The sequence below is a fragment of the Sinocyclocheilus anshuiensis genome, unplaced genomic scaffold (genome assembly GCF_001515605.1).
Source record: "Sinocyclocheilus anshuiensis isolate Anshui unplaced genomic scaffold, SAMN03320099.WGS_v1.1 scaffold223, whole genome shotgun sequence".
Taxonomy (NCBI): Eukaryota; Metazoa; Chordata; class Actinopteri; order Cypriniformes; family Cyprinidae; genus Sinocyclocheilus; species Sinocyclocheilus anshuiensis.
In genome coordinates, this window is record NW_015548214.1 from 804,149 (window position 1) to 826,541 (window position 22,393).

At 36.4% G+C, this 22,393-nt stretch overlaps 1 protein-coding gene across 1 annotated transcript in view; it reads left to right on the top strand.

Annotated features, from left to right (window-relative positions):
* Window positions 1–6,997: 6,997 nt before the first annotated feature.
* The window catches only part of LOC107653811 (polypeptide N-acetylgalactosaminyltransferase 4-like), a 31,406-nt gene continuing 16,010 nt past the window's right edge, over window positions 6,998–22,393 (top strand). The window contains exons 1-6 of the mRNA XM_016440644.1: window positions 6,998–7,234; window positions 15,365–15,799; window positions 19,002–19,171; window positions 19,934–20,123; window positions 20,197–20,206; window positions 20,246–20,304. Of these exons, the coding sequence (XP_016296130.1) occupies window positions 15,423–15,799; window positions 19,002–19,171; window positions 19,934–20,123; window positions 20,197–20,206; window positions 20,246–20,304 (806 nt within the window). The 5' untranslated portion in view covers window positions 6,998–7,234; window positions 15,365–15,422. The remainder of the gene's footprint in view (window positions 7,235–15,364; window positions 15,800–19,001; window positions 19,172–19,933; window positions 20,124–20,196; window positions 20,207–20,245; window positions 20,305–22,393) is intronic.

The window sequence follows — 22,393 nt, forward strand, 5'->3', positions numbered from 1 at the left end:
TGGATATACTAGCATATTGGGTGTTTATTAGTACTTATAAAGCACATATTAATGCCTTATTCTGCATGACAATATTCTAGATCCCTTAATCCTACGGCATACCTAAACTTAACAACTACCTTACTATTAATAAGCAGCAAATTAGGAGTTTAGTGAGGCGAAAGTCGTAGTTAATAGTTCGTTAATAGTGACAATTGGATCATTAATCTAAAGTGTGACCATATTTTCATATATGTGAGCCTGGAGCACAAAATCAGTCTTAAGTTGCTTGGGTATATTTGTAGCAATAGCCAAAAATACATTGTATGGGTCAAAATTATTGATTTTTCTTTTATACCAAAAATCATTAGGATATTAAGTCAAGATCATGTTCCATTAAGATATTTTGTAAATTTCCTACTGTAAATATATGAAAACGTATTTTTTGATTAGTAATATGCATTGCTAAGAACTTCATCTGGACAACTTTAAAGGCGATTTTCTCAATATTTAGATTTTTAAATAGTTGTAACTCGACCAAATATTGTCCTATCCTAACAAACCATACATCAATGGAAAGCTTATTTATTCAGCAGATGATGTATAAATCTCAATTTCGATTTTGAAAATTGACCCTTCTGACTGGTTTTGTGGTCCAGGGTTATATATAAATATAAAAAGTATATACACATACATACATAAAAACATAATATGATATATGCATAAAATGATATACATACATATAGGTGTTATTTATATACAATTATATACATTTAAAAAGCTGTTTGTGATAGTTTTACATGCAGTGTTGCTGTCACTGAAAAAAAAAATATATATATAGCCTAGTACATGTTACACTGCTGTCACTGCTTCTAATTTTAATCAACTACCTATTCCATCTCATATTGTTAGCACTTTTTTCACAGCTCAACCTATTTTTGGATGAAAAAAGGCTCATGATTATTATTAATGAAAAGAATGTGACAGCTGAGCTACTCAGGAGCCCTTTATGCTCAACATGGCCTCCTTCATTCACATGAGGATACCTAGCAAGGCTTCCTCTTGGCGTCATGCTTCATTCCATCTACATTTTCACCCTTTGTTTATAATTCAGCACAAACAAACAGTTCTGGCTGTTGCCAGGATGCCAAGTTCAGGTTTCTGGGGTATTTGATAGGGGTTTAGGGGGCTCAGTGTTTCAGGCGAACACCCTGAGAGGACTGCTTTTGTAGCGACCACTCTGTTTGTTCCCATCTAAGAAGCGTCCTGTGGATTCTTTAACAAGAAGAAAGTAAGAAATGAGGTATACTATGCTGGTCCAACGTACAATCTCTACTCTGTTGAAAGGCAATAATCAGTGCAAACAACTCTACACAAGCTTGCTCACAGCATTGCAGATGATGTGTATTACTGTTATCCTGGCCGGAGAATGACTGCATGGCACTCTGCTTTCTGTAACCCTGGAGCTGCTATGCTTGCTTGAGATAAAGAGCGCCACAGCGATCTCAGTGACCCTTTCTCTAGAAGCAGAACACAGAGCACTGCACTGCAATTAGCAAACGTTCTGTTTATCTTAAAAAAATAAAAGTATTGTACAATGAGTGTTGACTATTAATATGCAAATGCCTTAGTATGTGAATATCTGCTCCCCTGGGAAATTCATATCAGTCATTCACCCTGACTGTGTCCTTCACTAAATAACCGCGATGATTCAGGTCACCAGGACTTTCTTGCCTATGAATCTTTTCAGACTCTGAAAAGTCACAACTTGTGTTGTTATTCTTTGGGAGAACGAGCCAAACTCCATATGAGACAGTTCAAACGAACAGAGTAAATCTTCAATAAGTTCGTCAGCCGGAGACATTGTTTTGAAGTCTGGCTATGATTTATTACAGTGTTAAATGCTTGCGGCCTTACGTTTCCCAGCATATCTGATGGTATGTCAATAGATCTGGCGGGGAAAGTGAAATATCCTCAGTTATATGCCATCAAATTTGATGACGATTTTGCAGATCTAAAGAGTAAATACACCTTGGTGGGTTTTTTGGAGAATAAATGTAAACATTTTGTTACAGAGATGTCAAATTCTCACAGATCACCAAGAGATCAATTATGCTAATTGCCAGTGTTGGGGTAACTCATTAGAAGTAATGCGAGTTACGTAATCAGATTACTTTTGTCAAGTAACTAGTCATTACTTTTAAAAGTAACTTTCCCCAACACTGCATATTTAGTCAAAGGGGAGCAGAGTTGGTCTACTGTATATAAACCTGTTAAATGTCATGAGTTTCATACAATAACCACTAGGTGACAGCCTTCACTTCATCAAGATAGCAGGGGAGAGACGCTTTCTGCAGACTTACAGTGTGACAATATACAAACTGAAAATTACACTGTAAATAGGGTATATGTCGAACATAACCTGACCAAACCCGGAAAACAGGTCTCATTGCTTCCGCTTGTCGGAGAACGTGTTAACAGCCGTATTAAATAATAGCCATATCTATGGACTTTTAAGATAATCAGTTAAACTAGCTAGCTGTTTTTATTGTTGACGTTTTATTCCATTTTTATATCTAAATGTGAAAAGAATAAAAATAAAAACAACTTTTAGATATCAGTCCGCATATGTGATGGACATTGGTTATGATCATCATTGGTATCTACTTTGAAGGCATCTTGAGTAAAACTGCTTCATATTTAACTAAGCATATGCAAAACGCTTGAACCGGAAGCGACGAGACCCGGTTAACAGAATACGGAAGTCTGTTGCGCATAACCCCTATTGCTGGTGCTTTACTGTAATTTTTTGTCTTGTTTTCTTGTTTAAATATCTAAACATTCTTAAATCAAGATACATTTGCTTGAGAAACAAAATTACTTCAAATGTATCAAAATGTTTTGCTTAAAACAAGAAAATATCCACCAATAGGGTAAGAAAGGTAAACTTAAAGATAAACTTAAAGAAAAAAAAAAGATTATTTTTCTTACCCTAATCTAATGTCAGATATTTTTTCTTGTTTTAAGCAAGAAATCATTTAAAAAAAAATTTCTTTCTTTCTTTTTTTTCCCCCTTTTCTCAAAATATTCTCAGAATATTCTCAAATAAATCTTGATCTTGATCTAGGAAGGTTTAGATATTTGTACTGGAAAGCAAGACAAAAATATTGAATAAGAAAGTGATTTTCTGCAGTGTAAGCAGCTGTCTCTGTTAAAGATAAAAGGCGACATGCAATAGAATTACATAGTGCTCTAAATGAATAGAAAATAAGTGGAGGGAAAGGTTGAGGATTTTTCACTTTAGTGTGTGAAAGTCTATGAAGTTTGCCAAAGCACGGAAATGCACACACAACATTTGATACAGATGATTACAGGTTTTAGTACAATGATGTTGCCCTTTATATTCAGAAAACAGCACACTTCAAGGTCTAGCACAACTTTGCGCAGGTTTATTAAGTTGCACTGAAGAAAAGCGGTAATGTAAGACACATACTGTACAATGTGTGCGCCTATCTAGTAAAGGTTGCTGGAGATCTTATCATGGAAATAGAACTCCTTCTCTTGCAACAAGTTCCCCCGAGACCAAAAAGGAAAATCAATTGGTTTTGGCATGGAAAAGACTGCAACACAACTGGCAAAATATCAAGCTCTACAAGTTCTTGGTAAACACTAAACCTCAAGGTGCAATCCAAAATCCTAAAGTGAAAACTGAAAAGGGCTGGTAATACTGAACATGCAATATATCTGCAGACCTGCATTATAAGACCACAATAATAATTACATATGTAGACATTAGTTTTGTATTTTGAGTTAGAGGGGGTTAAAATCAGATAATATGTGATTCTTAGAATGTTTGGGATGTGATAGTTGACAGTTACTCAACTGTTCAGCTGCATCTGTGATTGTAAATTTGTTACTTTGAAGCAAAAACTCATTTCATGTGGTGTTTTCTTTAGTGCTCATTCACACTGCAGCTCTGAAATGAAGGGTTGTGTCTTTAACAGCTGTCATGCTTCACAAGCAACAGATGGAGTCCGGCACTAGCAGGACATGATGGGAAGGACACGCCAATCCTTTCCAAAGAAAACAAACAGGGTGTAGAATGTGTACAGAAATGTCACAGTTCATTAAATATAAGGATCTTACAGTTGCCTTGTCACTGTAAGGGCATTGTCATACATGAGAGACACCAAAGTTCTCTTTACACACACCTATTGATCTTGCACTGCAGAAAAAAACAAATTGTTAATTTTTATTGTTAAAATACAATACAAATATTTGTACTTCTTTTTCAGTGATAATATCTTCTCTTTACATACAGATCTTGATGATGTACTGCAAAAAATAAAATAAAATAAAAATGTTTTACTTTTTTCCAGTCAAATATATTCTCTTTACACACAGTTCTCAATCTTGCACTGCAAAAATAATAAATAAAATAAAATATGAAGTATAATATAAAAATGTTTTACTAGTTTTCCAGTAAAAACCTAAGAGTTTTAAGTAATTTTTTTGAGAAATACTCATTTTCTGAGAATCTTCAATTACACTGGCCTCATAAATCTAACTAAACACTCTAAAATGAGTGCCTAAACATTTAGAAGAAAATAACAAATATCAATTTTTACTGGTAAACAAGAAAAAATGCTAATTAAGAAGATGATTTTTACAGTATTATGTTATAAAAAAAACATTGTACGTGGTTGTTTAAATAAATTATAGTGGCAACATCTTGGCTATAAATGTAGTGTCTTGGTGTCCATTTAAATTATGTAGCATATAAAACTATCTGAGACATAGTTCTTAGTTTGATAGACAGATGAGAATGAGCATAAATGTTTCAGACAAGAGTCATGCAGTGCATTGGCAGGGCAGTGCGGCTCAGCTTTCTGTTCAACATGCAGCTCTACACCGGCCAGCATGCAGTTCACGTTCCGTCGTTGTCAATAATTACTTTTGATCTACATATTGCAGTAGTAGTGATCATGTGCAAAGAAAAACTGACATTACAGACAGTGGTTATTTCATGGTGACCACACAACATGATGTGTCATGGAAATGAATGACTAAATGAAATATTTGCCTACATGCGTCTGCTTTGGGCTTAAGCTGTTCAATATATTGTATTTAGTATATTTACATTTGTTGGTAGTAACAATAGTAATAGGATTGTGGCTTGTGTGCAGATTTACATCAGGACCGACCCAGATATACCTGGTTCTCCTGTACAGCAGAAAGGTAATAATGAAGCACACTTAAAGGTCCTATATTGTACACCTTTCTGGAGTTTTATTTTAGGTTTTGATGTCCTTAAGAATATATATTTGCGGTATAAGTACCAAAAAACATTTCAATATATTTTTACAGCTCCTCTCTCAGGAGCTCTGCTGAGAACAGGTCGATTTTGGCCTGTCTAATTAATATTCATGAGCCTCTCTTCTGATTGGTCTGTTGTTTTCTGAGTGACGCATGGCCAGGCCAACCACAGGTAACTAGGGTCAGCCGACGTCACAGCGCTAGCTGGAGGCAGCAAAACAAAGGGGAAACTGGAGGCGGCCTATTCAAACCAGCGCAGATTCGTCTACATAAGGAGCTTAAAATATCATCTTGTCACCTCAAAATTATGGGGAAGCTGTGCCTCCCCTGCCGAGGAAAAGCCAGGACATTTCAGTTTTGACAATATGGCACCTTTAACCCTATTGTGTCCAGACACAGAGGGTCGTTTACAGTCTAACCTTGAACATAAAAGTCTGGCCACGTTGCAGAATGGGAGGTTCTCTGCAAGTTGAGGGCGTTGTTGAGTCAATATCTGAAGAATTACAACATCTTACGCATATTCTGGGCATCTTGCAACAACAAAACCTTCAATGCCAAGATTACAATTGATTATAATTATGTGTCATTTAGACCTTTTAATAATAAGAACCTGCAGTATTCCTTTGGCAAGCTAGTGATTTGTAAATTCTCTTCATAAATTTTCTCTTTAAAAAAACAGTCTTTCAAATATTTTTTACATTTTTTTTTTTTAGGCTGAGGTTTTGTAAGAGCATTTTCATCTGTGGTTTTCCATGTGTTCATTGAAATTGATTAGATGTTAAAGCTTCATGACCACTATATGATGTCAGATAAATAAAAAAATATGATCTGATATATCCTGATATTTAAAGGACGATCAATCATAAAACATATTAATTTTCTAACTAATGATCTGCTGCACATTTTATAATGTAGCGATGTATTGCAAAGTATTTTAGTAAAGATTCTACTAATTTAGTTGATTCTCAAAAAATAAAATTGCACAGTTGGATAAACAAACAAACAAACAAACAAACAAACAAACAAATAATGGTTGATTCTCAGAAAATAATAAAATTGCTCAGTTGGACAAACATGCAAACAAACAAACAAACAAACAATTAATGGTTGATTCCCAGAAACATGATTGGATATACAAACAAACAAATAATGGTTGATTCTCAAAGAATATAATATAGAAATTTTTGTTTATATTAAAGATGTAGTAAAAATTGTGGATTCTCAAAAATATAATGAAGTTGCATAATTGGACAAACAAACAAAAACAAATAAGTAAATAATGGGTGATTCTCAATAGCCTAAATAATTAAATAAGATGCATGATTGGAAAAACAAACAAAAAAACCAACAAACAATGTTTGATTTCCACCAAAATTGCATGACTGGAAAAACAAACAAATAAATAATGGTTCATTCTCCAAAATAAAAAAATAAAAAATCGCATGACTGGACAAGCAGAAACAAACAAACAAACAAACAATTGCATAAATGTACTATATATATATATATATATATAATCTCAAAAAAAATAAAAACAAATCATTCGTTTTTATTAGGAAAATCTTCGGAATCACAGTGTGAATATTAACACACAGAGGCTTTTGAGTGTGCAGCTGTAATACACGCACATTGAACTCCCAGACTTCCCATAATGCTCCAGTCACGTGGCTCACTTTATGAAGCTAGACTGTCAAATCTGAAACTTCCTGGGGTGCGATGCAGCAGTACATGCAAGTCCGTGACATTTACTTAAGCCATGTAACTCGTCAAAGAATCGCGCGTTTGTAAAGAGTCAAGCTACTTATTGAGATCAGCGCGAGAAGTGGTGTGGAGTAGAGCGGTTTATTGTTTGAGGAGAATGTGTGTGTGCTGACAGCGGCACGAGCGGCAAATCAGCAGCTCCTTATATCTGAGTAAGAGCACGCCATGAAGAGATCAGGTAAGATCATCAAGGATTTAGTTACACGAGTGTCTTGTGTGTGTGTGTGTGTGTGTGTGTGCGCGCGCGCGCGCGCGCGAGCGATATAAAGTTGTTTTGCATGCATGTTAACGAGCCGTCAGTCTGAAACATTACATTCGATGGTTGTTTTGATGGCTCGAGATCCATTCACGCGTGTTTTTACTCAGAAAGTCACTACTCAGTTGTATTGATCTTCAGTTCATACTGTACATTTCATATGTTTCGAGTTAGCCTACTTATTAATAGTTTTATGATGTCATGTACTTCTACTGCATCTTTACGAAAAGATCTAGATCTCAGATTACAGTGTGTTTGTCTTGAAAATGTATACATATGGTATAGTGATAGTAATACATAGCCTAGTGCTTCGATGTATATCATGCTTTTGAATGGTTATCATATGCATACTAATTCAAGCTTCTCTAAAGAATGGCATTGCTCTATCGTGGTACATGCATCATGGTACCACCATGTTTTCAGTTCTCTTCTTGGTACTTTGGTTTGTTCTTGAGCGCGTCTTGTCTGTTAATGCGAATGGTGTTGAGAGAGTCAAAATTCAGTACTTATTTGGCACTTCTGCTTATTACTTTGGAATTTTCCACTATTAATCTTCTGCTTTTCCCATTTTCTCACAAAATGTGTTTTTCTTGTATAAACCAGATAAACCAGTTGAGTACCAGTTCAGCCAGGCTGGGTTGACAGCTTTACCCAGCTAAGACCAACGAACCATCCTTGGCTGGTTTTAAGATGTTGTTTTCAGGAGGGTAAAATAATATAGGCTACTACATATAATTTTTTTAATATTATTTAAAAAAAAAAAAGTCCACACTGTATATTTACAGATTGTGGGATGAATTGACATATGGATGTGAAACAGAAAATATTTACATAATAAATAAATATAAAGTAAATATAAAAGTATAAAGAATTTTTATTTTCTGTTTTTCATAAATTTAATATATTTTAATCTATATATTATGTCAGTATGTAACTATGTTATGGTTTGAGGACAAGTGGTTTTAGGGGGAATGAGCAAAAATGTGATGTCAAATTTTGATAAAGAGAAAATAGAAGGAAATGCGACATTCGTGTTAAGAACAAGCTAGTGATTATCACATTCATTTCAAAGTGGATGTGGCAAGTAAAGTTGTGGGACATGCTTTGAAAAAAAAAATCAGACAAATGAAAGGGAACGAGCTGCAAACGAGAACACTTGTCAGACAAGTAAATCTGGATGTTTCAGACAATCTGGGCTGGTATTCACCTAAATTAAGTCCATTTGGAAATGTTCAGTGAGAGCAATTATTTCTTTTAGCAGGAACTGTAACACAGCTGTTGTCTAATACACAGATGTTCTGACTTCTGATCCACATGTAGCAGCAACAACATCCATCTTACTGTAAACAGCATTATGACAATGTTCTGACTAAACTCTCCCTGGATGACTGTACACACAGTTCTGGCTCTCTCATTTCCTCCTGCTTATTAATACAGCACACAAATTACTATTATGTCATCATTTACTCATCCTCACGCTGTTCAAAACCTTTATGTCTTCCCTTTCTCTGTGGAACACAAAAAGAGAAGTTTAGCAGAATGTCTGAGCTTCTCTCTGCCACACAATGAAAGTTTTTAAGTATCAAGTATGAAATTTAAATCATTATCCACTGAAAATCTTGTCTTGACAGCTGGGGTCACTATTCACTGAATGAATTTCTCCTTTTGTGTATTGTAGAAGAAGGTAAACCGAGTTTCAAAAGACATAACACTGTTGTTTTCAAACACCTTTGTGCACAAAGCCACTTTTTGAACCTAATAATTTAAAGGTAATAATGCCACAAAGGTGATACTCAAGTTTCTCAAGCCTGAAGAGCTGAAGTTCCTGAGCTTTCCCACATCCATCCAACCTATCAGGTTTAATACGGAAGTTTTTATGGGTGCCCAGTCAAGGGTTGCTTTCAAAGAGCTCTCTATTTTGTAAGCCCAGAAAGCTTTTGTCCCTTGGCTTGTGACCAGTCTTTTGGAAAGGGGCAGCTACATTTTCCAAAGATCTAAGCAGCAAAAGAAAACACTCTTTAATAAAGCTATTTTACATATTTTTGATAGATATTTTACATATCTCTTTTACATATTTGATAGATATTTTACATATCTCTTTTACATATCTTGATAAAAGACACAGGCGCACGTGGAATGTAAAAAACATGGTCACATAAATTTTTAAGTAAATATAATGTGCGATATATTGCGTCACCAAAAATGATTGAGGTCATGTACATATATTGCGCGATAAGTCGATATATTGATTATTGCGACAGGTCTACCTGATACCATAAAGGATGAAAACATAATTTGATGCAGCAGTCTTGAATATATACATATTAATATTTATAAGTAAATAAATGAAAAATATACTTTGTTAAAATATACACTTTTATGTGTGGCTTAAGTGTTGAAACACTTTTGGGGCCTCACTTTTGTGGGTCAAAAATGTGTATAAGAAATACACTGTATTAGTTCTATATATAATTTCTCATATACTGATGCATAGAATTAGTTTACTAAAATTAAAAAATAAATGGTTATATTTCTGACAAAGTTTTGGAACATTTTTATGAGTAGATGTTTCATACCAGACATATGGTTTCAACATAAAGTGTACAGTTAAACCTATACGTGTGTTACTATTTTTTAAAGAGTAGTGAAAGCAATTTAAAACAAGCCAACAGGTATTTATAGCATCTGGTTGGATCTTCTCAGATTGTTCTGAGTTTGTATTCATAGATCTATTCCCCTCTTTTCACTTGCTCTTGCCCACGTTCATAGAGAATAAAGCCATCAGCTGTCATGCTGCCAAACATTTTAACCACAATCTCCCAAATATTTGAAGTGCATTAATGGTCCATTTAGATTATTTAGTGTAAGGGTTTGTTGCATATATATGTGTGCGTAAGCGACATTCATCATTCAATGGGGTTAAAAGGTTGAAGTGTTGTGATTGAGGAATGGGATTACTGTCTCAGACGTTCTGTCTGTCACGACCACTGTTCAGCTAAATCCCTGCCTGCTGAAATATTAATGCAGCTCAATTATGTGATTACTCTGTTACCCTCAGCTGATGATGGATTGTCTGTATTCAACCCCTCAAATTCAGCTTCAGTGATTGGAGGTGGCGGTTAGCATGAGCCTTCATTCAAAACTAAAGTAGAAATGGTACATCTGAGTAATTCTGTTACTTTTTTTGTTGTTGCTATTCATTTTAGTTTAGTTTAGAGCTTTATTAATCCCCTTGGGGCAATTAATTCAGACTTTCATGGTGCTTCACATATACAACACTCACATACATATATTTAAAATACACCAAATACATAAAAAGGGGGAAACAAATGTAAATAAAAAAAATAAAAATAATAATTAATTAAATAAATCATCTAAATCAATTAGATTTATTACATAAACGTATTGCTTCAGGCACAAAAGTAAATTTGTACCGGTTTGTGGAACATCTAATTGACCTTAAACGTCGCCCAAGGGGCATCCACTCAAAATAATGATTGAAAGGGTGTGTGCAGTCTCCTATAATTTTATGTGCCATCCTCATCACTTGCTGTTCATAATAAAATGTAAGACTTCGCAAGGGAACACCTAAAATTTTTGAGCACATATTAACAATACCTTGCAAACGATTTTTGTTCTTTGTAGACGATAAGGAAAACCAACAAATAAAGGAAAAGGACAATATACTTTCAACAAATGAATTATAAAAAGTCCTGAGAATGACTCTCTGTACATTAAAGGAATTTAGCTTCCTCAGCACAAACAATCTTTGATTTGACTTTTTAATGATTGCATCTGTGTTTTGATCAAACTTCAGCCTATTATCAATAATCGTTCCTAAATACTTGTATTCCTCCACTACATGAACCTGTGTGTCATTAATGACCACCCTTTGAGGTGCAAGTGTTTTCCTACTAAAATTGATGATCATCTCTTTCGTTTTTGACACATTCAAATCTAATTTCAACCTGTTACACCATAAAATAAAATCATCCAAAACCAGACCATATTCCTGATCTGGATATGACAGCAAAGACAGAAGCACAGTGTCGTCTGCATATTTGACCAAATAACTATTATTGTACAAACTCTGACAATCATTTGTATACAATATGAATAGAACAGGAGAAAGTACACAGCCTTGTGGTGAACCTATAGAAATATTTAACATGTCCGATAAGACCACATTAACTCTAACCCTTTGTTTCCTATCCAGTTTATCCAGGACATTTTTGACAGTTTCAAATGCCATATCAGTCTTGGCACGTGGATGAATGTATACTACTACAAAAAACAACTGAGGGAATTCACGAGGAAGATAGAAAGGGCGTACCTTTTGAATGAATATGAAGTCATTGCTTCATGAGCTTCAAAACCCATGAGATTTCTATAAAGTAAATAGATTAGTTTAGGCTAACAGTGCTATCTGTCGTTTTGGCAAGTAAAAAGGATATAGTCTAAATTTTATTTTTATTTTTTTACCACAGTAAGAGATGGAAAACAGGGATTGACAATAAAATAAAACTGCGAAATTAGAGGGTGAGAAGGTGAGGATTTGGGAAAAGAAACAATAAATATTATTACATTTGTGGAAATTCGTGAGTCGTGACCAACCCGTAAAACAAAACTCAAAGGGTTAATGGGTTAATTTAAATTTATGCCCTCATAAGCTACCTCTTAAATGGCATGAATCCAAAAGCATGGTTGCGATGTAACATTTGCCTTCTAACCAGTTATGTCTCTTATAAACAAAGCTTTGTACCTCACTTGTGTCATTATATTCACATAAAAAGGTTTCATATGAGCAACTGTGTTTTGCCATAGCACTGCCTGTGGAAGAAGAGGTTCACTGAGCGCTGGCATGGCCCCATGTGCTGTAGTTACGTTTGGGATCATTTTATTTTAAATGGTGGTAATGTCAATTGCAAACATTGCGATTGTGTTTTAAAATAAAACAACAAGCACCATGAAACCATTTAAAAAGTCACATTCAGCGGTCTCTGTGACAGGTTATGAATAGGGCTGTCGTGGTGAGGGAATTTCCCTTGCGGTAATTTTGAGTGGCTCAATAGCGCGGTATGCGGTATTATCGCCATACACAAGGTGGTGGAAAGGGACTGTCATTCAACTACACGTTCAAAAACACTGATTCATTCATTCAAAGAGACTTAATGAAACACGCTGTTGAAATCATTTTAACTTTGAGCGCCACTTTAGAAGGCTCAGCTGACCAGCTATGCGTCCATGCTAAGACAGAGATTTCGCTTTCCTTTGGACATGACAACCTATTTTCACAAATATATATGACTTGGCCTGGAGGACATACGCAAGTAATCGCATGCGCTCAGTCGATCTCTCTCTCATTCACTGTCTGTTTAGGCTTGTTAATTGCAAATCTACGGAGCATCTGTACAAATCAGCATGGTACACATTATGTTATCATTACTAACTTGTTTAATATTCAGTCCACTTGCATGAAGTGTAAAACGAGAAGGGCATAACCTTACGAAAAAAGAAAACACGCAAAAATCGCGGTTGCTGCGGTTCTTGCATTCCTCTGCGGTTTGCTCGTCAATAGCGCGGTATTGCGATATTGCGGTTATCGCGACAGCCCTAGTTATGAAACAGCCAACAATAACCTGCATTTATAGTAAAATGAACCCAAATGTAACTACGGTGCACTCTCTTTATTTTATCAAATAATCATAATCACATCACTACATTTTACTATCCTACTACTAACCTTTTATTTAGACTAAAAAACCCTTTCGTTCAAGTGAGGAGGCTGGTGTTTTGAGAAGCATTTGCACATCCTTTAATGCTGGTGACTATATGCCAGTGCAATAGATGCATTTTGCAGTATTAAGGTTAATGATTAATCAATTAATCGATCATTAATTTAAATGACGATCGATCATGGGAACGATCGAAAATTGACATCCCTAATTTACATACAGTATAGGTGAGGAAATAATAGGTGAATTATATATAAAGTTTTTTGAAAGAAGCCTCTTCTGCGCACCAAGGCTGCATTTATATGATCAAAAATAGAGTAAATATTGCAATTTAAAATAACTGTTTTGCATTTGAATATATTTCAAATTGTAATTTCTGTGATGGCAAAGCTGAATTTTAAGCATCATTACTCCAGTCTTCAGTGTCACATGATCCTTCAGAAATCCTTCTAAAATGCTGATTTACATTTACATTTACATTTAGTCATTTAGCAGACGCTTTTATCCAAAGCGACTTACAAATGAGGACAATAGAAGCAATCAAAACCAACATAAGGGCAATAATATGTAAGTGCTGTGACAAGTCTCGGTTAGCCTAATGCAGTACACGTAGCAAGGTTTTTTTTATAATAAATAAAAAGAAAACAAGTAGATAGAATAGAAAAAGAATAGGGAGCGCTAGTGTTAGAGGGTTTTTCTTCTTCTTTTTTTAATAATAAAAGTAAAATAAGTCAAAAGAATAGAAAAAGTATAGAGAATGCTAGTGTTAAGAGGGTCATTTAAAAAAAAAAAAAAGAAAACAAGAAGATAGAATAGAAAAAGACTAGAGAATGTTAGAGGCTCTCCTTTTTTTAAAGAAAACAAGTAGTAAGAATAGAAATAGAATCGAGATTGCAAGTGTTAGAGGTTTAAGTGTTAAACCTCTAAGTGGTAGTGTTATTATTAATGTTGAAAACACTTGTGCTGCTTAATGCTTTTCTGGAAACCATGATACATTTTTTTCAGGATACATTGTAGGGTTGGGCCGATAGACGATGCCATCGCCGCATCCCAATACCGTGTTCGGAAAGAAAATGACGTGTAATACGGAACCCCTAAAGGGAATAAATACGCGATGGGAGGAAAATACATATTTTAATAATTTCTCTCGCAGTTATATCATTGGGTAATTATACTGTATATAGATTGCGGACATCAGGGAGCCGCTATTATGCCTGACATTGAAACTGCTTTTGAATGCAAGATCGCCTTTTAGTTTCACTTTCACTTTCGAGATTTGCGATCGCACGTATTCTGTTTATACCATGGAGTGGCAGTACTTACAACACATTTTACAAGATTAGATGTTTGTCAGTGGTGCTGAGGATCTGCAAATCATTCGCCATCGTCCTCAGTCATCTCTCCTTTCTCTGTTTATGTGGTAAGTGAAATTTTATGTACTGTAATGTAACAGGCAACCGTTAGCAATTGTTTTCTGAATACGGATTCACACTTCGGGCACACCCCCTAACTCAACCCCCCCGCCCCCGATGTCATTGTCCATCGCAATGTTTCACTGTAGACATCGTCCGATGCCAATCGCCCAGCCCTAATACATTGATGAATAGAAAGTTCAGCAGAACAGTATTTATTTAAAACAAAAATCTTTTGTAACATTGTAAATGGCTTTACTATTACTTTTGATGAATTTAAAGTGACGTGACATGTGGCCAAGTATGGTGACCCATACTAGGAATCACACACACAGCAGTGAACACACACACACTGTGAACACACACCCGGAGCAGTGGGCAGCCATTTATGCTGCGGCGCCCGGGGAGCAGTTGGGGGTTCGGTGCCTTGCTCAAGGGCACCTCAGTCGTGGTATTGAAGGTGGGATTTAATGCATCCTTGCTGAATGAAAGTAATTTCTTTCAAAAAAAGAAAGAAAAAGAAAAAAGAAAATTTGTCCAAGAATAAGAAAGGTAAACTGCAGGACTAATTTGGCAGAAAAAAATTCTAATAATATTTTAACAGAAACACTCTTTTTCTCAATAAATATTAATAACGGATTATGCTTTCCTTTCAAGAATTTACTTCTATTAATAAAAGCCAATAAATAAGCATCAGTGACCCAGGTGGTCCTACAAGGAAGAAGCCCATTGCATAATCTGACATGGCATTATTTTTCAGTTAAACATGTCAATTTACTCATTTTCTGCTTATTTTCATAAACAGAAACAGTGAAATATTCATTGACAAGGCTGTCAGTAGATCAGTCTGGCCTATGTATCAGTCTATCACTAATCTGCACTTCTCTTCCTCTCTCATCCTTCAGTAAGTTGGGAGTCTGGGGCTCTTTGACTGGTGCTGTTGTTGGTGCTGGCTGCCAGGTCATGAAGATCCGCTGGTCGAGGAAGGTGGCTTTCCTGGCCAAGGTCTGCTTCCTCTTTTCTCTGCTGTGGCTCTTCTACCTTCTTCTAGTTCGTTCGTCCCCTCAATCTCTTCCTGATAAAGATGGTCAACATGACATCCTGGTCCGTGACCTTCCGTCCATTAAGGTGGTGGACTCTGACAGCCTCCTGCGGCCCGTTTATGAGAAGCAAACGCCAGACCCCAGTGCTCCTGGAGAATATGGCCGAGCCACTCGATTGACCCTCAGCCCTGAGGAGAAGAAAGAGGAGGAGGCCAGCATTGAGCGCTATGCAATCAATATTTTCATCAGTGACAAGATATCTCTCCATCGCCATATTCAAGACAACAGGATGCATGAGTATGTCTGTCACACCTTACCTCACACTGATGGGCTCATTACACACCCTACCACCTGGCAACACCTTAGAAATCACATAGTAATATGCTAAATACACTGTAGTAACTGTAAAGCAAGTGTCCTGACAACTACTTAGCAACCAGAGAACACCCTAGCAAACACAGAGAAACAAAACACTTGTGAAAAACACTTTGAGCACCTTAGTAACTGTATAGCAAAGCCCTGGCAACCATCTAGCAACCAGCCAGAATACTCTAGCAACCACACAGCAAAATGCACCTTAGTAACTCGATAGCAAAGCCCTGGCAACCACCTAGCAAAGCCATAGCAACCATTCTGAACATCCTAGCAATCGCACAGCAACATGCCTCTTAGTAACTGTATATTAAAGCCCTGGCAACCACCTAGCAACATCTTGGAAACAATTCAGAACAAAGCCCTGGCAACCATCTAGCAAAGCCATAGCAACCATCCTGTACACCCTACTAAACGTACAGCAACATGCTTCTTAGTAACTGTATATTAAAACCCTGGCAACCACCTAGCAATGCCTTAGCAACCATTCAGAACAATTAGCAACTGCATAGCAAAATTCTAACAATTCAGAACACCTCAATAACTATAGCAAAGCACATAGTAACCACCCAGAACACCTTACCAACCACACAGCAGTATGTAGCTGTAACTGTATTGCATCCCTGGCAACCACCTAGCAATGGTTTAGCAACCATTCAGAACATCCCAGAAACTATATAGCAACATGCTAAAAACATTCTGAACACCTTAGTAATTAGAAAAGGCCTGACAACCACCTAACAAAGCCATAGCAACCATCCTGAACACCATAGCAACAGCAAAACAACATGATTTTTAGTTACTCTATATTAAATCCCTGGAAACTACCTAGCAACATTTTGGCAATCATAGAACACTCTAGAAACTGCATAGCAACATGCTATTCTACACATACAACACTGTGAACACCTTAGTAACTGTATAGAAAAGCCCTGACAACTACCTAGCAATGCTTTAGCAACCACCTAGAACACCCTAGCAACCACTTAGCAACATCTTGGCAGTCATAGAACACAAATGTATAGCAATGCACTAAGAAAACACTGTGAACACCTTAGTAACTGTATAGAAAAGCCCTGACAACCACCTAGCAACTCTTTAGCAACCACCCAGAACACCCTAGCAACCACTTAGCAACATCTTGGCAGTCATAGAACATAAATGTATAGCAATACACTAAGAAAACACTGTGAACACCTTAGTAACTGTATAGAAAAGCCCTGACAACCACCTAGCAACACCTTAGCAACCACCCAGAACACCCTAGCAACCGCACAACAACACGTGTCTGTATAGCAAAGTCTTGGCAACCAAGAGCAACAACTCACATTTTCTCGAGAAAATTCTCTGTTCTTGCTATTGCAGTGATGTTTACAGAGAAAAATAAATGCTGTTATACTGCATTACAATAAACATGAAAAATAAGCAAGAAAGGTGCTTTTTCACTTTGTGAAGAATTAAAATGATGTTCTGAATAGTGATTCCCTTAGGTGATTTCTACACTTCAGTCCACCTCACCTGTTTACAGATGTTGTCTGTTGTCTGAAATGAACCCATTGCCTGCAGCCAGACAACATGATTGAAAAACCAACAACAATAGAAAACAGAGCTGGGAGGGTTTCTCAGAACAGCAGTGCTTTTGTATGAGAATAATTGTTTCATGGCTCTTGTCACACAAAAATGAGTAGGGTTCAAGCTGCTGCTCTGAAAAGAGAAAGTGTCCCCTTGGAAGACGAGAAGTGAAACAAATTGGATGCTTCCCCCCGCCCCCGGCCCCCACAGTGTTTCAACTGCGCTCCGGTTGCCACATCACAGGCTCTTCTGGAGATCACACACAGCAGTAGCACATTTCTTGGCATTGGCAGGGATTTTATCTGTTGATGTGAAGTTCTTTTGCTTGCTTTCTGAAATAACTTTCAGGCAAGTTAGTTCTTGTCAAAGACTTAAGCATTATTGCCAGAAATGTTATGCTGTGGATTTTTTTCTTCTCTTTGTAGGGATAATTATTGAACATTTGCTCAAATGTAGTTGCTGTCAGTGAATGTAGAGTCTCTAAATATTTGTGGTGAGGAACATAATGACTGACTTTATTCAGAATCCCTGCTGAAACTATCAGTTATATCATTTTTTTTTCTAATTTTATTGGTTGTATGTTTGGTAAAATAGCTTCATTGTAGTATAAATCACAAGTCACTTATACTCTTAAGGCTGCATTTATTTGATGAAAAATACTGTAAAAACAGTAATTTTGTGAAATATTACAATTTAAAAATATATTTTTTTGAAAATGTATTTGAAGAATAATGTTTTATTGTAAGATGAATTTCAACAGCTATTATTCTAGTCAGTTTCACATGATCATTCAGAAATCATTCTGATAGGCTGGTTTGGTGCTCAAGAAACATAATATTTTTGTGGAAACTGTGAAAATGTAATTTTATTTTTTTTGGTGAATAGAAAGTTCAAAAGAACAGCATTTGTTTGAAATAGTAATCTTTTGATCTTTTGTAACATAAATGTTTTAACTGTGACGTTTGATCAATTCAATGCATCCTTGCTGAATAAAAGTATTAATGTCTTTCAAATTTGAATGGTAGTGTACATTAAATGATGAGTACCTGCAATTTCAAAGTACAGTTCACTGTCCTTAAAGGGTCTAAAACGGTTTCTCAGAATGCTGTAAAAACATCTCTGGCATGTCTGTTCATCTCCCACCTCTCATTCAACACTGTTTACAGAGAATCTGTCTATGAACCAGAAATTGTCATTTACAGATTTTGGATTTGAGGAATGAAGATCAAAGAACAGAGGACAAAACTGTCTTGTTTTATGAATTGAATATGACATTTATTAATAGACTCCACATGCATCTTTTTTATTCCTTCTTCATTCCATAATAATTAATAATTGTCATCTGAAACATTATAAGCAGTCATTCAGAATACTGCAGGATGAGCATATGGTGTCAGTTTCACAGCGTTGTCAGGTTCCTCTATGTTTTAGATGTTCTCATTTGCACGCTATTATGTGTAGTGTGGAACACAGGAAGCTGTTTGTCTAAACCACATGTTTTGAATACATGCCAATTTGCTTAACCGTCTGATTAGTTCTCTTTTTTTAATGCTAGATGCAAAGCTAAGAAGTACAACAGCCGTCGTCTGCCTACAACATCAGTGGTAATAGCGTTTTACAATGAGGCCTGGTCCACTTTACTCAGAACCATCCATAGTGTGCTGGAAACGACACCAGCCGTCCTACTGAAAGAGGTCATACTTGTGGATGACTTTAGCGACAGAGGTGAGGGGACGCTTTCTAGGCAGTTTTCACAGAAATGTATAATTCCACCAGACTAATTTAAAGCCTTTTCCATCCTAGAGGATTTGTCTTATCCTGATTGGTCAGCTTTGCCACAACCAATTAACATGCAAATCATTTTTTTGGAAGCAAGGGAAGATATTGAGTCTATTAGGTTCATACTGATGAATGAATACAGATGAATAACAAAACCATATTACGTTTAATATTACTTTTATATAATGTTGATTTACTTTTAAAAGATTAACAAACTTAAATGACAAATTTTGTACGATGGACCCAGAAAAACGTTTACAATTTTTATCACAACTACGTTTAATGATTTTTTATAGAGTTTTATATGTAAAAGTGTTTCTGGGTGTTTCTTTTCTTTTGAATTTGATAAAAAATGTTTTATCTATTATATTGTTTGTTAAATGTTGAATCTCTATCTTTAATGTAATCAGCCTGTGAAGCTGATTTGTAAATATTTATTTCATTTAAATACAACCAAATACAAACTTGTCAGTATTTGCATTGAAAAATGCTCACACATTTGCCCGTGTTTGCATATTTTATTACATATCATCGGCAAAGCTCTGGACAGTAAGTTAGCTATAGATATTATTCCATATCGGTTCTTACATTTGTTGAAATAAAAACTCAATCCGGACATCTCTAGTAAATCAGTTGTTTTCCTGTGCTTTGCCATTATCTGTTGGATCCTGATAAAAAGTTTCACTTTTTCTTTTGCATGAATTACAGGCTATCTGAAGTCACAGCTGGCTCAGTATGTCAGTAACCTGGAGCGTGTTCGTCTCATTCGCACCAAAAAAAGAGAAGGTCTGGTACGAGCCCGGCTCATTGGCGCCACCTACGCTACAGGACACGTGCTCACTTTCCTTGACTGCCACTGTGAGTGTGTGCCTGGCTGGATCGAGCCACTGCTGGAAAGGTGTGACTTTTAAAAAAAAATTTTTTTTTTACTAAATTCAATTCTAACATAGAAACACTCCCATAATCCACAGCAACAAGTTTGTAAAGTGTAATGTTCTTTTTTTTTTTTTTTTTTTCCAGTGGCATGCCGTGCCTGAAATGGATCGCAAGATACGCAAATCCAGAATTGACCCCATTAGGTTGGTTTCTAGTCAACTTGTCCAAATCCAGTGTGGTTTTCTTGGAAATTTAAGAAACAGATTAGAAATGTTTAAAGGGATAGTCATACTCACCAGTATGTTGTTTCAATTCTGTTATTCTGTGGAACAAAAAAAGGAGAAATCGGACAAAATGACTGTATTTTACACTATTATTATTTATATCAATATATGGCGAAGATGGCGCCGACGGTGATGGCTGCCTCCGTGGCGTGCTTCGCAGTTGTTTTTATGTTTTTGTTAGTTTGTCCTGTCTTTAGTTATATCCCTGCAATCAGTTTCACCAGAGACGAATTGCTGGACATTCGGCAGTACACACCAGTGGCGTAACTTCGTAATGACGGGCCCCAGTGCAGGCTATTACAACGGGCCCCCTGGGGTGCACGGTTATGAAGCACATACAAACACACAGCGCTCGTGTCTAGAAGGGAACCCATATATGCAAATTTGTGCCTAACCTACTTAATTTAGACCAACTAAAATCAGTATCTTATCAGTTTCTTATATTAAATTGAACATCGAAACTCAAATTGAAACTCTTTGCGTGCGTCTCTCTCTAACACACACGGCTGTGCGGTTGTGCGTGCGCCTGGACGCAGCAGCCAGAAGTACCAAATTAATCGTGTTGAATTTTACAGTCATCAGCATGTCTTTGCATGCGTCTCTCTCTAACACACACGGCTGTGCGTGTGCCTGGCCGCAGCAGCCAGAAGTACCAAATTAATCGTGTTGACAGTCATCAGATTTTACAGTCATCAGCATGTGTTACCTATTGTATTTGCAAAGCACAGAAGGCAAGGTTATCAGAAGCATTGAGTGTTTCAGCGCTGTGGTGCTGAAATTACCGCAAACTTTTTTTTTAACTTTTAGCAGAGTAACCCAGTAATCGCGGCAACTGCATTCCTCTCCGAAAAGCAAGAGACTAGATAAGAAAGAGGTCTAAAAATTCGTTCAAGACAAGACGGCAAGCGCATCCCCTGTTTTCCTATTTATTTTATGAAAGCACAACGTTTTGTTGATATTGTGAATGCACACAAATAAAAGTAGACCCTTTACATTTCCGAATGTATTACTCTTACCTTTATGAGCAAAAATTAGGCGTATTTTAAGTTTCCACTATCAAGAAAAAAATGCAAGTGAGTGATCGCGCTGGCGCCTCCATGTCCTGCAAAGTGCCTTCAGCTTCCACTCTTCACACAAACGATTAGATATGCGCCTAATAGCGCACATTTATATCGTTTAAACATTTAAACTAACATTGTGATATGCTTGAACTGTTTTATATCTATAGATTTTATTGTAGGCAGGTAAATTGATCAAACATAGGCTATGATAAGCTTACAGTCTGCCGCTGGCCGCTTGGTCGTTACTTAAAAAAAAAACTTACATTTAAGGAATAAAAAATGCTCCAAACGTTTTTCTAAATTAACTTTTATTAAAAATGAAACTTTAACATTACATAGCCTATACACTCTCAAGGAGACCCCACATAAATGACAAAAAAAAGAAAAGAATTAGCGCTGCTGCTAGGGTGTTTCTGTACAACGGCTTGAGGGAGTGACGGCAAATTTGACATGTCAATCTCAATATTTTTCTCCTCTTTTGGAAAGTCGTAGAAATGACATAGAACAAATAAAACAAGACTATTCATTCTGTGTTATATTTTTATTTACGGGTGGGATGTGTGTCCCCACGACCCCCCGCCACTTTTTGCAACATCTCGGGGCACGCACGGATGTACCTAAAGAAACCTCTCCATTTGATAACAGATTCGTTGGTCTGTGTTAAATATGGCGAGTCTTGTTGCTGCTGTTATCAGTTCTCTCTTTGCACTCGTGCACAATGCGCAGTCTTCACACAGACGATCGTACGCTTTGTTCTGGTAAAAACACAAAACAAAATGCACACAAACATGTCCTTGCTCTTGATATACAATCACTGATGAACACCTTTGGTTTTAATGAGAGAAGAAAAAAAACTACACGAGGGTGGATTAGAACCCAGAACCTCGGAAATGCTTGACAAAAGTTCTACCACTAGACCACTAAAGCTTACACACACTACTTGCGCG